We start from the raw sequence: 15,238 nt of genomic DNA, 5'->3' as shown, positions 1-15,238 counted from the left end.
CTGACCCACTAATCTCACTCCTCAGAGTTTATCCTAGGAATCTCAAGAGAAAACATGTTTATGCCCAAAGATGTCATTGTGGCATTTTTTAAACTGCCAAAATGTCCAACAGAGGAAGAAATTATTAAGTAAACTATGTGAAATCTATTCAATGAAGAGTATGCATCATTCACCATGATTACTCTGGAGACTACACAATATGGGAAGATGCCTATGATAGAGTAAGTGACATGGCGAGACACCTGTGATAGAGTAAGTGACATGGGGAGACATCCGTGATAGAGTAAGTGACATAGGGAGATGCCCACAATAGAGTAAGTGACATGGGGAGACGCCAACGATAGAGTAAGTGACATGAGGAGACACCCACGATAGAGTGACATGGGGCGACGCCAACGATAGAGTAAGTGACATGAGGAGACACCCACGATAGAGTAAGTGACATGGGGAGACACCCGTGATAGAGTAACTGAAATGGTGAGATGCCCACAACAGAGTGACATGGGGAGATGCCAATGATAGAATAAGTGTCATGAAGAGACACCCACAATAGAGTAAGTGACACGGAGAGATGCCCACGATAGAGTAAGTGACATGCGGAGACGCCCACGACAGTGTTAAGTGACATGAAGAGATGCCCACAACAGAGTAAGTGACATGGGGAGACGCCCACAAGAGAGTAAGTGACATGAGGAGATGCCCATGATAGAGTGACATGGGGAGACGCCTGTGATAGAGTAAGTGACATGCGGAGACGCCCACAATAGAGTAAGCAACATGGGGAGACGCCCGTGACAGAGTAAGTGACATGGGAAGACGCCTGTGACAGAGTAAGTGATATGGGGAGATGCCCATGACAGCATTAAGTGACATGGGGAGACGCCCATGGAGTAAGTGACATGCAGAGACACCCGTGATAGAGTAAGTGACATGCGGAGATGCCCACGACACAGTGACATGGGGAGACACCCGTGATAGAGTGACACAGGGAGACGCCCACGATCGAGTAAGTGACATGGGGAGATGCCCATGATAAAGGATCAAATAACACAGATGGTATTTAGCTTCTGATTAGATTGGGGACCCAGTCACACCAGGGCTGAAAAACAGAAAGAGTTACTTTATTAGGGTGGTGGAATTTTAGGTGACATTTTCTTATTTTTCTAAATTTCCATTATTGCTCTCTTAATGTTCATTAAAATTCTTGTTAAAATAAACAAACATTTGTATTTCAATTCTCTTGTCAGCACTAACATTAGGATTTCAAATTCTGGATCCTGGCGTCCCTGCCAACAGCAACCACCAGAGAACCAACCTCTGGTACCTGTGGGCTCTTTTTCGAGCTCTCTACTCTAATGACTCTGCCTGCCCTAGACTCCCGTGCAGGTAATTTAGTTATCATTGAGTATCAAGACCTGCGTGTAAATGATCACTCAGACACTATCCTACCTGACTGCAGCGAGGCTATGGATCTGGATGTGACTCTCAGGACACTGAATCCTTAAGTTTAAATATATAGTCATATGTCACTTAACGACAGGGATACAGTCTGAGAAATGCGTCGTCAGGCGATTTTGTTGTTGTGCCAACATCACCGAGTGTGCTTACACAAACCTAGATGGCATAGCCTACCACACACCTAGGCTATATGGTACTAATCTCATGTCATACATGCGTTCTGTCGTTGACTGAAACATCATTATGCAGCACATGACTGTAATAGAAATTTTAAAAGATAAGCTATTTTTTGCCTATCAAACTCAGAGAGAATTTTTTAAATGCTAACACCAAATGCTGAATAGAGTGGTCTTAAAAAAGATCACTCTCATACAATCTGGTATAATCTTTCATGAGAACAATTTGAGGATTACCTATAAAACAGCCTTAAAAATATTCAGACTCTTTGACCCAGTAATTATACCTTGATTAGGAAATAATCAGTGGATAAATATTTATGTACAAGGATGTTTGCTGCAGCATTCCTTATAAGGCAAAAAAAAAAGAGTAGTGTCCTAAAAGTCCTACAATAAGGGACTAGTTAAATAAATTGTAGCACGTCCAAGTGATGAAATATTATGCTTGCACAAAAAAAAAAAACATGTTTTTGAAGAACATTCATAACATGGCAACACACCAAAGAGAGAACATTGAATAAAAAAAACAGGATACAAAACCTCATTTTCAGCTTGATACCAATAATGTGTATGTGTGTGTGTGTGAGAGACAGAGAGATAGAGAGAGAGGGAGGGAGGGAGACAGAGGGAGGGAGAGCGAGAGGGAGAGTATCAAAGGACTGAAACATCAAATAGTTACCACTGGTCATTTCTAGGTGAGCAGATGATGAGTGAAATGTTTTCTTCTTTATATTTTTCGGATTTTTCTAAGTTTTCTGCAATGAACATCTCCCTAAAACCAGAAACAGCTGAAGAGCCCCAGCCTAACCCCACTGCCTGTTCTTTCAGAAGGGAACTGGCGGTGCTCACATGGATGGTGCAGTCTCCTTTGCTCTTCTCTCGATGAGCTGCCTCCAGGTCCTTCTCTAGTCTCTCCTTCTCCTGCTGCAAGTCACTCAGCTCCTGGGTGACCTTCTTAATGTTCCTACGCAGTCTGTGGTTCTCCGTACTCTTCGTGAGGTTTTCTGAGTGCAGCTCAGCCAAGAGGGCTGCCTTTTCTAACAGAGCAGCCTCATAATCTTCAGACCCCTAGAACAGGAGGGAGAGAGGGGAGATAAGCTGATTTGCATGGCTCATTAAACAAAGCAAGAAATTTGTGCTCCTTTTTCACCTTGGGGGGGGACAAAGGAAAAGAAAAAGATTAACATACACAATATTCAGGACCCAAAGCACAAATAAGATGAAGATTTTGAAATAACTTCAGATAATATTTATGTTATGATGTTGATGTTAAGGGGAGGAAAGGCTACATTGTGTAAAAGAAATATATATAGTTTTAAGACTACAAGGAAAAGCACAGAATGTTAACAGTAACTGCCTTTAGGGGGGGTGAGAATATAGTTGATTTTTTTCCTTTACTTGTCTGTATTTTCAAATGCTCTAAGGCTAGTGAGCACGTAACTTCTATAATGTGTTTTAAAAAACGATTTAATTAAGTTATTTTAAAAAGGTAGAAGAAAGAGCTTCATTTAAAAGCAGAGATAGATTCAAGCACTGGCCATGTTCATCTACATTAGAATGGTTCAATCCCAGAGTCCTCTAGAGAAAAAGATGTGGTCAGCATGGTAGTCCAATGGCCACCTCGAGAGGCTATAAATCCTGCAGAGTCTGAGGGCTAAACGTGTCAAGAACATCTTTATTTCATTAGCATACAGCTTGCTAGAGAAAATACATATGTGACTTCAAGCACATGAAAAAATGTTATAATTCACCAATAATCAAAAAGAGTACATTAAAACAAGTTCTCATTTAACAAGTGAGATGGTTTTAACAAGATTATCCAGTGCCGGCAAGCTTATTGTGAAACGGCACAATTAATATTCACTTTTCAAGAATCGATCAAGCATCTAGAAGCCAGGAAATATGCTGGCGGGAATGTAAATTGATATAACTCCCTATGGACAGATTATATACATCAAGTGTGTGTATATAGTATATACATGTTCACATTCATCCCAATAATTCCATTCCTAGGATTCAATCTCAGGGGATGAATCCAAAATATAGGGGGGAAAAAGTCTTATACAAAGTCATTCATCACAGGATTACTTAGAACAGTAAAAAATAGGACACAGCCTAAATGTGCAAGAATATGAAAATGGATAAGGAAAGTATGGCAAAGCCACACAATGAAATCTTAAAACTATATTTACAAAGAGTTGATAACATGGGACTACTTCTAAGTCACAATATTATGTGAAAAAATAGAAGACCAAATTATAAATGATCTAAAAAATAAAATCCATGCATAGAAGAAAGCCTGGAAGGAAAAATATCAAAACGTTAATAGCGGTTGGGTGATTTTCTGATTTTCTTTTTTTTCTTCTTTCTAGTCTTCTGAAAAAAATTTGAAACATATATAATACTTTTAATCAGGAGAAAATATACTTTTTTTTTAAATCTGTACTTTGAATTGGACTGAGGCTCAAAATTAAAAAGTCAAAAGCAAGGGACACTTGAGCTGTCAAGGTCACAACTCACACTGGAATAAACGGACTGGCCCCAGCTTCCTGGCCTTTCCAAGAAATCCATCTCCACCACCATCGATAGTTAAGTCTTAGTTGTTCAGGGGAGATGGGCTACAACCTAGCTAATCTGGGGGCGGAGGGGCTCTGCTGTTCCTGGGCCACCTACAGCCCAGCCATCTGGTCCCATGTTTCCCCAGCTGCTATTCAGGACACAGCAACAGAGATTGAGGGAGAACTCCATTCAAACTGCAAAGCAGGTTTTACAGAAGCATCTGTTTTAGTTTCCTTTAAAATTAAAATAAACAAAAAGAAGTGAGAAACCTAGGTTGCGGGCCAAAAAAAAAAGTATCTGGAGCAGTGCTTATTTCAATAAACTCAAAAAACAAAAGAAGATAAACAATGATTGGGAAAAAGTTCATCTTGAACAATTTCAGTTACCTTTTATTAAGCACTGATTATATATGAGGAGCTAAACCAGGCACTTTTACACACATTATATCTCTATTTCTCATACTAACCCTACAAAGTACACATTACTATCCCTTGTTAAGTAACTGAGGCTCAGCATTGTTAAATGACTAGCCTGTCATCAGACCATAAGTGATTAAATCTGGGATTCAAATGACTCTGGAGCCTGTGTTCCTTCCACAGCACTATACTGCTTTGCCCAATCCAGTGAAGATTTCAATTAAAACCAATAAGCTACCAAGACTTAAAACAAGAAGACTGAATTCAAGGAGGGAAGGCTAGAGATGGAACACCAATTAGAGCTTGTTAAACACAGGACAGCAATGGTTAGTGTTAAAATAATCGTTATGACAAAGTGACGAAAGTTCTGCCAGACTACCACGCAGATGACGATGACAAAGCCTCTTTAAAAATCCAAGCTCAAAGAATTCAAATTCCTACATTCTATTCCCTTCATAAAAATTCTTTCCATGTTAAATTTTCCTCAAATGGCCCTTTGCAAAACTTCTTCGGTGAGTTTTTTACCTTGTTCTGCACGACACCCTGCTTTTCTGAATTCTAGTTCATCAGTTAAGTGTTTATAAACAGTGGCAAACATTTGGCTCAACTAGACATGGTCAGAAACTGAAGGCCAAATATAATACTAAACAAATCATCCTTCCCCACAGTGTAGAAACAGGATGAGTTTAACAAAGAGAGAGTCAGAGAGCTCAGAGTTCAAAGAGTAGCTCTAGCTGTGTGACTTGGGAGAAGTTAACTTCTCTGAAGTTCAGTCTCCTCATCTGTGAAAGTATGATCTCGATTTCACAGGGTTGTTGTGAAGATTGAATATGATACATAAAGTACCGTTGCAGCAGGTGCAGAATAAATAAATCTAGTTCCCCTTTTCCATCACTTACTCCATTATCTTTCATTTCCAATTGAAAGGTAATATGGAGAGGTTCCTCAAACTAAAAGCTATGTGTACAATACCATTAGTAGAGAATTTGAAAAACAGATCAAAGTAACTACTATACTTTTATGCCAGAAGACTGTACCACCCAATTTAAGGATGAGTGAACATTTATTGAGTTACTACTTGTGCCCCAATACACTTGCTTGCTTAATCCTTGTAAGGATTATGTGCCATAAGTGTGATTATCCCGATTTTACGAAGCCAAGAAGGCTGGGAGAGCTCAAATGTCTTGCCCAAGATCACACAGTGAAGAGCAGAGTCAGGACTCAAATCCATGTCCACCCCATGTTCTTCCCAGTAAAAATACTATGGTACATACGTACAGTGGACTCAATGCAGCTGTTTAAAAAGACTGTTTAAAAAGCACAGAGAAACACACACATACACACACACACAAATGAGTACATGTAAAACCGCTGAAATCTGAATAACATCAATGGACACACCAATGTCAACTGATCTGGTTGCGATATTGTACTACAGTTATGCAAGCTATTACATAAAGGGTAAGGGGGATACAGAAATCCACTGCATGTGAATCTACAATTACCTGAAAATAAAAATTCAAATTAAAATTTAAAAAAAAAAAAAAAGATTTGGGGCCGGCCGCATGGCGTAGTGCTTAACTGCTCGAGCTCCACTGCTAGCATCCTGGGTTCGGATCTCGGGCGTGCACCAACGTACCGCTTGTCAGGCCATGCTGTGGCAGCGTCCCATATAAAAAAAGTGGAGGAAGATGGGCACAGATGTTAGCCCAGGGCCAGTCTTCCTCAGTAAAAAAAGAGGACTGGCATGGATGTTAGCTCAGGGCTGATCTCCCTCACGAAAAAAAAAAAAAAAAGATTGGATCTATATATACTGCCATGGCAAGAATGTTAGATGGAAAAAAAAAGATTATAGAACAAAATACATATTACGATCTTATTCAATTTTTCAAAGGTTGTATGTATATATGTATAAATATGCATTAAAAGAGTCAAGATGTTAATAGTGAATATCTTTAGACGTGAGTTTATTTGTGATTTTTATCAACCTCTTTCCACTATTTTAAGTATTTTATAAATTTCCTACAATGTGCAATTTTACTTTTATAGCCGGGCAGGAAAGGGAAGAGGAATAATGCTATCTCCAATTTGAAAATATATTTTTTAAATGAGTAAAAAAATATATATATTTTAAACGAATACAGTCAGCCCACACTGTAGACCTAGTCACACCTGTGATTAAAATTCACATCTCCACACTGTGGCAACTGCTCCAAGAGTTTGAATATTACTTGCTGTTGCTTCAGTGTCAGGCTCAATGCCAACCCTGTGAGCTTTGGTTATTTCACTCAGGCTGTAATCAGTTCAAATCATATGACATTCCAAAAAGGTCCTAATACATGACAGAAAATGCATCTTGAAATGTCTGTGCAATATTCAAACTATGTATACCTCATAACGAAATAACCAATATAAGCATACTGTGAGCATTTATTCACACACACAATCAGTGTCGTGGAAAGAACACAGATTTTGGAGTCAGACTTGAGTTCAAGTCCCAGCAACCTGTCAAACCAGGAAATGCGAGCCCCTCGTGGGTAAGGATTAAATGAGCGCTCTCAGAACAGCCACCGGGCATGCAGAACCTGAGGAATTTCAACAGTTCCTGATCCCTGTACACTTAAGACAAGAAACCCAGCCAACACCATGCATGACAAGACCTCGAAAATCATTCTGAAAGTCTTTCAACTAGGGCTAAGGGTTATGAAATTAATAAATGTACATAATAAATCTGGGTAACATTTAAATGTATAAGACTACTTTCTTTCCTTCAAGGCCCAACATAACAAGTAAAATATCACAACACTTATAAGGATGTCTGGTCTCTCTGCTTGTCAATTGCCAACATTTTTTTTTTTCTCAAGCAATGGGAAATATGGATGGTTTTCCTAAGAATTCAGCTATTAAAGCTTGTTATTTTCTAAGCAACGGAAAAAAAACTCGGTGAAAAGTGTAATCTCAGCTCCATTTCATCAACCACTGTCAAAATGGTGGGGAAAGCAAGTCTGAGATTCCAAAAGCAGAAATTTGTCTATGCTTCTAGTCTGCCATGATTTAAACCAAATTACTTCAATTATTCTTATTGTGAACCAAAGCTCTGCAAAAGATAAGGCATGGGACATGAATCTTAAGAATCAAACAGTCTTAAATTAGATTTAACTTCTAATTTCTACTTTATAGTCAAAAACAACATGGGTAGAGGGGGTAGAAGGGGAGAGCTTTAAGCAGTACGTTTTATGCAGATGATGGAACTTTATTAACTCATTAATTTATTAGTAACAGGTACACACTGCATAGGGAAACTAGAAACATGGGGGGAAAATGTTAAAATAATTAAAAACACAGAACTAAAATTAGCAAGAGAGAAAAAAGATCACAGGGATGACCAGCAGGAGCCCTTGCAGTATATCACTGGGGGAAAAACAAAGGAACGGCAGGGCAAAGCATCAAGGCCTGGACCAGAAAGCTGGCAGGGAGCAGGCAAGACTGAAGAAGCCAGGTTGGGGGAGGTAGGGGTGACAGGTCCAAACACAGGCTGCGAGTGAGACTGGCTCTGGGGTCAAATCCTAGCTCTATCACTTATACTTTTGTGACCCTGAGCAAGTTACTTGAATCTCTGAACCAGGATTTCCTCAGCAGTACAAGGATATTAACAGTGCCTACTTTATGGAGCTGTTGTGCCAATTCATTGAGCTAATCCATGGAGAGCACTCAGCACAACACTTGGCCCACAGTATGTATTCAATAAACGCCAGCTGTTATTATTAGCAATTACTACATCTAAATCCTGGCCCAGCCACTTGCTAGCTGTGTGACAGTGAATAAGTGGCACAGCCTCGCTGAGCTTCAAAAACCCCACATACAAGGGGATGATAATTACCTTCCCCACAGGGTTGTGAAGATTAAATGAGATAATCCACACATCTTGCACAGACTCCTACGGGCACAGAGTAAACTCAGCACTTCTAAATAGGGTTAGTTGTCGTCATTGTCATTGTCACATTGAGGAGATGGCTAGAGAAGCACCCAAAGCTAGTGGAGAATTTCCTTTAATTAGACTGAGCTAATTCGATTACTAAAGACCACCAGAGTTTTCCTTGGTTCCTTTCAGTTGCGAGGTCCTGACCTCACCAGGAGTAAGGATCAAGGACACAGCCACTTCCACCCAAGTGAACACTTACCTGGAAGTTCTGGGTCTGTGTTTTCTGGAGGGCCTCTCTGGCTTTAGCAAAGGCAGTATTGAGCTTTTCAATCTCAGAGTTAAGTTCTTCAACCTGGGTAAAAATAAGGAATAGAGTCAAGTGTCCAACTGGGCTCTCCTCTCTGTGCACAGCCCTAATGCTTTTCCTGCTGAACAGTACAGTGCTTATAATCAAGGGCTTTGTAGTCAGAAAAGACCTGAAGTCAGAGAAGTGGCATCTCTAGTTTGGCTGTCTTACCTGGATGACTTCAAGCATGGAACGTAATTGCTTTGAGACTTAATTCCCTCAACTATAAAATGAGGATACCACCACTCACCCAACTGTAGCATTGCTGAGTTAAACAAGGTAATGTGCACTGGTGCTCAAATAATGCCTGGGTCATACAAAGTGTGCCTATTTTTATTATTGCCCGTATAGGTGACCCACCCAACAAGCTAGGCCAGCTAGTCCCAGAATTCCTCATCTTCCAGTGACCTTCTCCTCTACCAGAGTCAGCCATGAACTACCACGGTCACACCCCGGACTCTGCCAGCACCCAGAACTGCTCCACCACTGATGCCACTACGTATTGAAGGGCCCCAACTTTAGCTGGGCCCTGACCTCCCAAAACATGATACAAATTATAACTACTATTAACATGAACCGAAACTCTGCTGCATCTGCCACTGGTGATTACTCAAACTCGCGCCCCACTTCAGCTCCTTCAACACCACAGTTTCCTGTGCCAGACACCTACAGCCTTCACTACTCCTTCTCTCAAGCTTAGCGTCACCCGTCTGCACCATGCCTTCTGTCTCCTTCATGCATTCCTCTTCCTGAACCCGCAATTCTGAAGTCCCCTGTGGTCCTAATCCTCAGCCTTCTTCTTTCCCATTCTACACTCTTCTTAGATACACAGATCAACTCTTAGAATTTTAACTCACACCTGTATAAGAGTGACTCCCAGATCTACATCCTCAGGCCTGAGCTCTCTCCAAGCTTTGGACTTGCATATCTGTCTGCCTCCTGGACGTCGCACCTTGATGGTCCATGAGCTCCTCAAAGTCAATACTTTCTAAACAGACTCATCACCTCCATCACCACCCCCATCTCACCATCATACTCCATTGTCTACGTTTTTAACTGAGTTGGTGGCACCACACATCCCTAGTCATGCCAGCCAGACACCTACAGCCTTCACTGCTCCTTCTCTTAAGTCCTACATCTAATCATCAAATTTCCCCAGATTTACAATTATTTCTAATTATTTCTAATTTTATTTCTTGAATAAGCCTCACACCTCCATTCCTATTTGCTGTGAGCCTTTGTGAATTAGGTGGCTCTCAGCTTGGCTACTGGCCTCCCTGCCTCCATTCCCTCCCTACTACAATCCACTCTCTGGATATAGCCAGAGACCTCGCTAAAATGCAAATGTGATCATAGCCCCGCTGCTTAAGAGCCACAGCGGCGTGCGACCCAAGCAGCTACATATGATTAGTTCCACCACCACCGGCTGGCCTCATGCAACCTCCCCAGCTTCTTCTCTCACCTCACTTAAGTTCTGCACTTGATGCTCGGACAACCTCAAACTGCTTTCGGTTCCACAGACACGTATCAGGCTCTTTCCTAACTTAATGCCTCAACCAATGTTCTCCCCTCTGTATGAAATGGGCTCCCTGTCTCTGCGTCCCTTCCCAACTAACTCCTACTCATCCTTTAAGATTCAGCTCAGACACCTTCTCCTAAAAATACCACTCCCCGGTGCCCACATACGTACCCTACTCTGGATTAGGGCCCCTTCCCTCAATCACATCACCCTCGCTTTGTCTTTCTTCCCCACTAGACTCGCGAGCAGAGCTGGGTTTTCTTCTCTGTATCTATCCCAGCACAGTTACTGAGACACAACAGATTGCTATACTAATGACAAGACAACAGCATGGAACCATCAGCCACAAACTTGGATCCCAAAAGCAACAACCTGGGTAGCTATCTAACTGTTTACAGTCACGGCCTTGCCACCCAAAACTCCTTTATCTCAATCTTTTCTTTCAAAAGATCAGGGATTGTCCAATATGGCAGCCACTAGACTCCGTAGCTACTGGGCACTTGAAATCTGGTCAGTCTGAATTGAGATGTGCCATAAACACATCTGGACTTGAAAGACAAAGTTTAGATTTTAAAAATGTTAAATACCTCATTATTACTATTGTTTTATTGATCACATGTTGAAATGATAATATTTGGGATATATATTATTAAAGTTAATTTCACCTGTCTCTTTTTCCTTCTTCTAATGTGGCTACTAGAAAATTCAAAATTACATATGTAACTCACATTATATTTTTATCGGACAGCACTGGATCAGATACTCCAAAAGAATTTCCAATGGGCTAAAGGACCCTTTCCGCACTTTCCATACTCATCTCAGCTCTCTCATAAACTTTTCACCTAAAGCTAAGAATTCAGGGTAGGACAGGCCAGTCACAGAAGCTAATAAAGAAAAATTTCACTTCAGGAGTATCAGACATACCTCTTTTTCCTTTGACTTTAATGCCATGGTTAGACCCTGAATGGCTTTATCCCTCTTTAAACTATTTTTCTTTTCTGTAGCAATTTCTCTTTCCTTCTCTCTCAGGTCCTCCTGAAGTGCCTAAATTAGATTAGAAAAAGATTCACTAAGTTGATGCGTTCCAACCAAAATGCACTGTAAATATATCTTTAAGAGCACACTCAAATGCAGTTATTCTATCTTATTCCTGTCAACCTGTGATTAATGTTTCCAAGTAGAGCTGAATGCAGTGGCATCAGCTCCAAGCTCCTGTGTTACCGCTCACGGCAACAGGGCTGGGTGAAAGGAAGGGGAGCAGATCAGTTAAGACGATGACAGCTACTCCTATGGGAAGGACTCCAATGCCTTCTGGAATTTGAATACAGTCACATCAGAGTCTTTGAAACCACACCAGGTTATTGGGGGGAAATAACAGATCATTAATTTCATTCCTTAATGCTACAAAAGCTAGCAGAGAATTTAGTTTGATGGAGACTGAACATACACATTTATAGACTGAGTTCATTTCTAAAGATAATCACTGCTGCCTCCCTCCCGGGCTGTTGTGAGGATCAGATGAGATAATGGACGGGAAAGCACTTGCTAAGCTGGCAGACGCTACATAAATGCCAGCTGCTGTGGCTGGGGGACCGTGGAGCAATGGCTCTGGAACCACACTGGCAGGTCTGAATCCTTGCTCTACCTCTTCCAAGCTCTGTGATCTTGGGTAAGGGACCTCACCTTTGAGCCTCACATGCCACATCTGCAAGATGGGAAAGCCTGCTTCACAAAGTCATTGCAAAGACTGAGAAACCTTCCCTCAAGTACCTACAGCTTGATTGGCACACAGTAGCAGGCAATGAACGACAGCTACTGTCACACAGAATTATCTATTGCATTCAGAATAAAGCAAGAGGCAAAGGTAAATCTTCAGTAAATTTTTAAAAACTGTATCAACATACCTGGATCCTCTCTTCAAAGCGATTTCTCTCCTTCTGGCGCTCCATTTGTGCAGCCTAAGAAAAGGCATTAATTGGCGCCCAGAAGGGACCCACCACCCAGCAGCTTCCCCAGCACAAACAAAATGAGCACCTCGTTTACTTACTGTTCCCCACTGCTGTGGAACTCATGGAAACAAGTGTCCACTCCTCCTCTCTGTCTCACCCAAAGTGCCACCCGAGTGAAGAAAAATGTAAAGACAAGCCACCCACATTGGTTATCACCAGCCCCAGAGAGAGTAAACCAAGGAGCTGCAGGACAATGAAGAAGGCCTGCTAAGTGAGGGCCAGGGCCAGGGCCAGGGAGTATGATGAGGGTTAAAAGGAGGCACAAGAAGCGAGGCTGATTACAACCAAAAACTAACTGGTGAGGCTAAAGAATTCACTGCTATGGTCAGGACAAAAGAGACCCTGCTCCATAAAGAAATCAAGACTTTCCATGAGCATCCAGAACGTCCTGTAATGTGAATGTACCATATGCAGCAGCCACCCTTGGTCAAACCAAGGGTGGTCAAACCACCCTTGGTCTCAACTGCACTTCTGGGTCCTGCCCACCCTCTTCACAATAGCTTCCCATGGAGGCCACCTAGCGTGGGGGAGGAGTCCAGGGAGGCTGTGGCGTCTGGGACTAGTAACCCACCTCTTGGAGTCTAGGAAAACATAACAACTCCTCTGAGCCTGTTTCTAAACTCAGTAAGGGGACCGCCATCTCTACCTCCCGAGGTAGCCAGGAGGACTCAACGAGGTGGCACGCTGAAGCCCTTCACATGCTGCCAGGCCCAATACAAGTTAGTTCCCTTTCCCCCCCGCCTCTGAAGTTCCAGACCAAAGGTGGCTTCAAGCCTGCCTCTAATCACAAAGGTAAACGGGTAGGTACCACAATTTTATCCTAAGAAAACCCAAAGGATGAAAATAAAGTCCCCAGGCAACAACAAATTAACACATGGCAAAACAGAGGCAGGTGGGTGTGAACTATTTTTTTAACCAACTCTTTATATGAACATAAGGTTGGAAGGAAAAAAAATGCTAGGGCCCCTGACAAAGGAGGTTTCTGCTAACTCCTCAGCTGACAGGGAACTGATATTTAGAAGTAGACTGTGTGTGAACCGTGGGGACTGAATGTGCAGTCTACTTCCCATTGAGGAGTCTGGCCTGCTAATCAAAGTCCTCCTCCATGTCCCGTCGCCTCACCTCAGTTTCTCTCTCCTCTTCTCCCCTCAGAGCACCAGAAAGTCCTCGGGGCTCTCCGGATGACACATGCTTATCAGGAGATGCCATCTGAGATTTCTCCTCTTGAAGGCACTGAATTAAAGCTTCTTTGCTCTTCAAAGACAGCTTCAACTCCTCAATCAGTCTAAAAGAGAACGAAATTTAAATATTAATTCTAAGCTGTTCTCTTAGCTCAGTGGAGCAGGGGGAGGTAAGAAACGGGGCCAGACACCTTCAAAGTAGACATGTCCAATGACTGAACATAAATGGAATCGCATCCTGCAGGTTGGAGATTAAGGGCCAGAATTCGTGTGACATTAACCGTCTGCTCGCCTCCAGCCTGGCCCCGGACGATCCAACCTCTGAGCTGTCAGACTACGGTCTGATGGAGTCACACTCCTGCTCAAAGACTTCCAACGGCCCACCCTCGACAGCAGTGGATTACTAATTTTTTGGCCAAGAAATCCTCTCTCCAAAAGAAATCTGGCACAGAAGCCTAAACAAACATGACCAATAAAGCAGACCTGTTTCGGTGAGTGTGGAAAAACAGAGAACATCCCTCCAAGGCTTCTCAGGGCAAAGTTGAAAACACACTGACTTGCAAGATAATGGCCAAACCCCTCAGCAAGGCATCCAACGCCTAGCTTTTAGGGCCTAGAAGATCAGAGGCCCTGCTGACAGCCTCAGTTTCATCTCTCACAGGAAGCCGTCACCCGCTCCATCGCCACTCAGGAGCCTCGCTTCCGGTTCTCTCCAGAAGCCAAGCTGTTTCATGCCTCTAGACCGTTGCTCACACTATTCCCTTTACCTAGAATGCTCTTCACAACTGTCCTCCACCTGATAAACACCCAGCATTAGCCAGAGTTAGTTAGGCATTACCTCTCCTCAAGGAATCTTTGCCAACCCACACCCCTAGCGGTCCCCCTCAGGTAGAGCTGAACATCTCCTTCTGCAGGCCGCCAAATTACGCCGTATCAACGGCTCCCTGACCACGGTCAAGTTATTCAACCTGTCTGAGCCTGCATTTCCTCAGCTATAAAATGGGATTACCTTCTTATGTAGATTGAAGATAAGCTATTTAAAAGGGCCCTACACAGTTCCAGGCATGTGGCAGAACTCAGAAAATGACAGTTGCTATAATTATTACTTTTTTTTTTAACATTCAACCATTAGCATTTTGTCAGAGGATCCTCAGAAGACCTTTCTGTAGCTAAGCCTAGAAAGCAACTTAGCACAGTAGAAAAAGCAAAGGCTTGGAGGTCTGAGAGAGCTTTGCCAGCTCCCAGGTGAAGGCGAAGAGTGAGCTAGAAGTAGTGAGAGCACCTCGCAATGCACTGGTGCTGTGGCCTGAATATCTGTGTCCCCCCCAAAATTTATATATGGCAATCCTAACCCCGAAAGGTGATGGGATTAGGAGGTGGGGCCTTTGAGAAGACAAGAGGTCACGAGGGTGGAACTCTCATGAATGGGAGCAGTGCCTTATAAATGAGGCTCCAGAAAGGGCCCTCACCCCTTCCGCCATGTGGGGATACAACGAGAAGGCTGCAGCCTGGAAGAGGGCCCCCACCTGACCATGCTGGCACCCTGACCTCAGACTTCCAGCCTCCAGAACTGTAAGAAATTAACTTCTATTGTTTGTAAGCTACCCGATCTGTGGTATTTTGTTACAGCACCCCGAATGGACTAAGACAAT

General features: G+C 42.6%; 1 protein-coding gene across 3 annotated transcripts in view; it reads right to left on the bottom strand.

Moving 5' to 3' along the window:
• Positions 1–15,238, bottom strand: part of CDK5RAP2 (CDK5 regulatory subunit associated protein 2) — a 174,351-nt gene that overhangs the window by 115,332 nt on the left and 43,781 nt on the right. For all 3 annotated transcript variants that reach the window (XM_087419197.1, XM_087419196.1, XM_087419195.1), the window contains exons 8-12: positions 13,528–13,690; positions 12,301–12,354; positions 11,321–11,440; positions 8,791–8,883; positions 2,484–2,702 (exon numbers count right to left, since the gene is read on the bottom strand). In XM_087419197.1, coding sequence (XP_087275323.1) covers positions 2,484–2,702; positions 8,791–8,883; positions 11,321–11,440; positions 12,301–12,354; positions 13,528–13,690 — 649 coding nt within the window. The remainder of the gene's footprint in view (positions 1–2,483; positions 2,703–8,790; positions 8,884–11,320; positions 11,441–12,300; positions 12,355–13,527; positions 13,691–15,238) is intronic.

This window comes from Ceratotherium simum, chromosome 29, assembly GCF_057802395.1.
Source record: "Ceratotherium simum simum isolate JZ-2026a chromosome 29, ASM5780239v1, whole genome shotgun sequence".
Classification (NCBI taxonomy): domain Eukaryota; kingdom Metazoa; phylum Chordata; class Mammalia; order Perissodactyla; family Rhinocerotidae; genus Ceratotherium; species Ceratotherium simum.
Note: the sequence above shows the minus strand (reverse complement) of the source record. Positions and strands in the feature narration are given on the sequence as shown.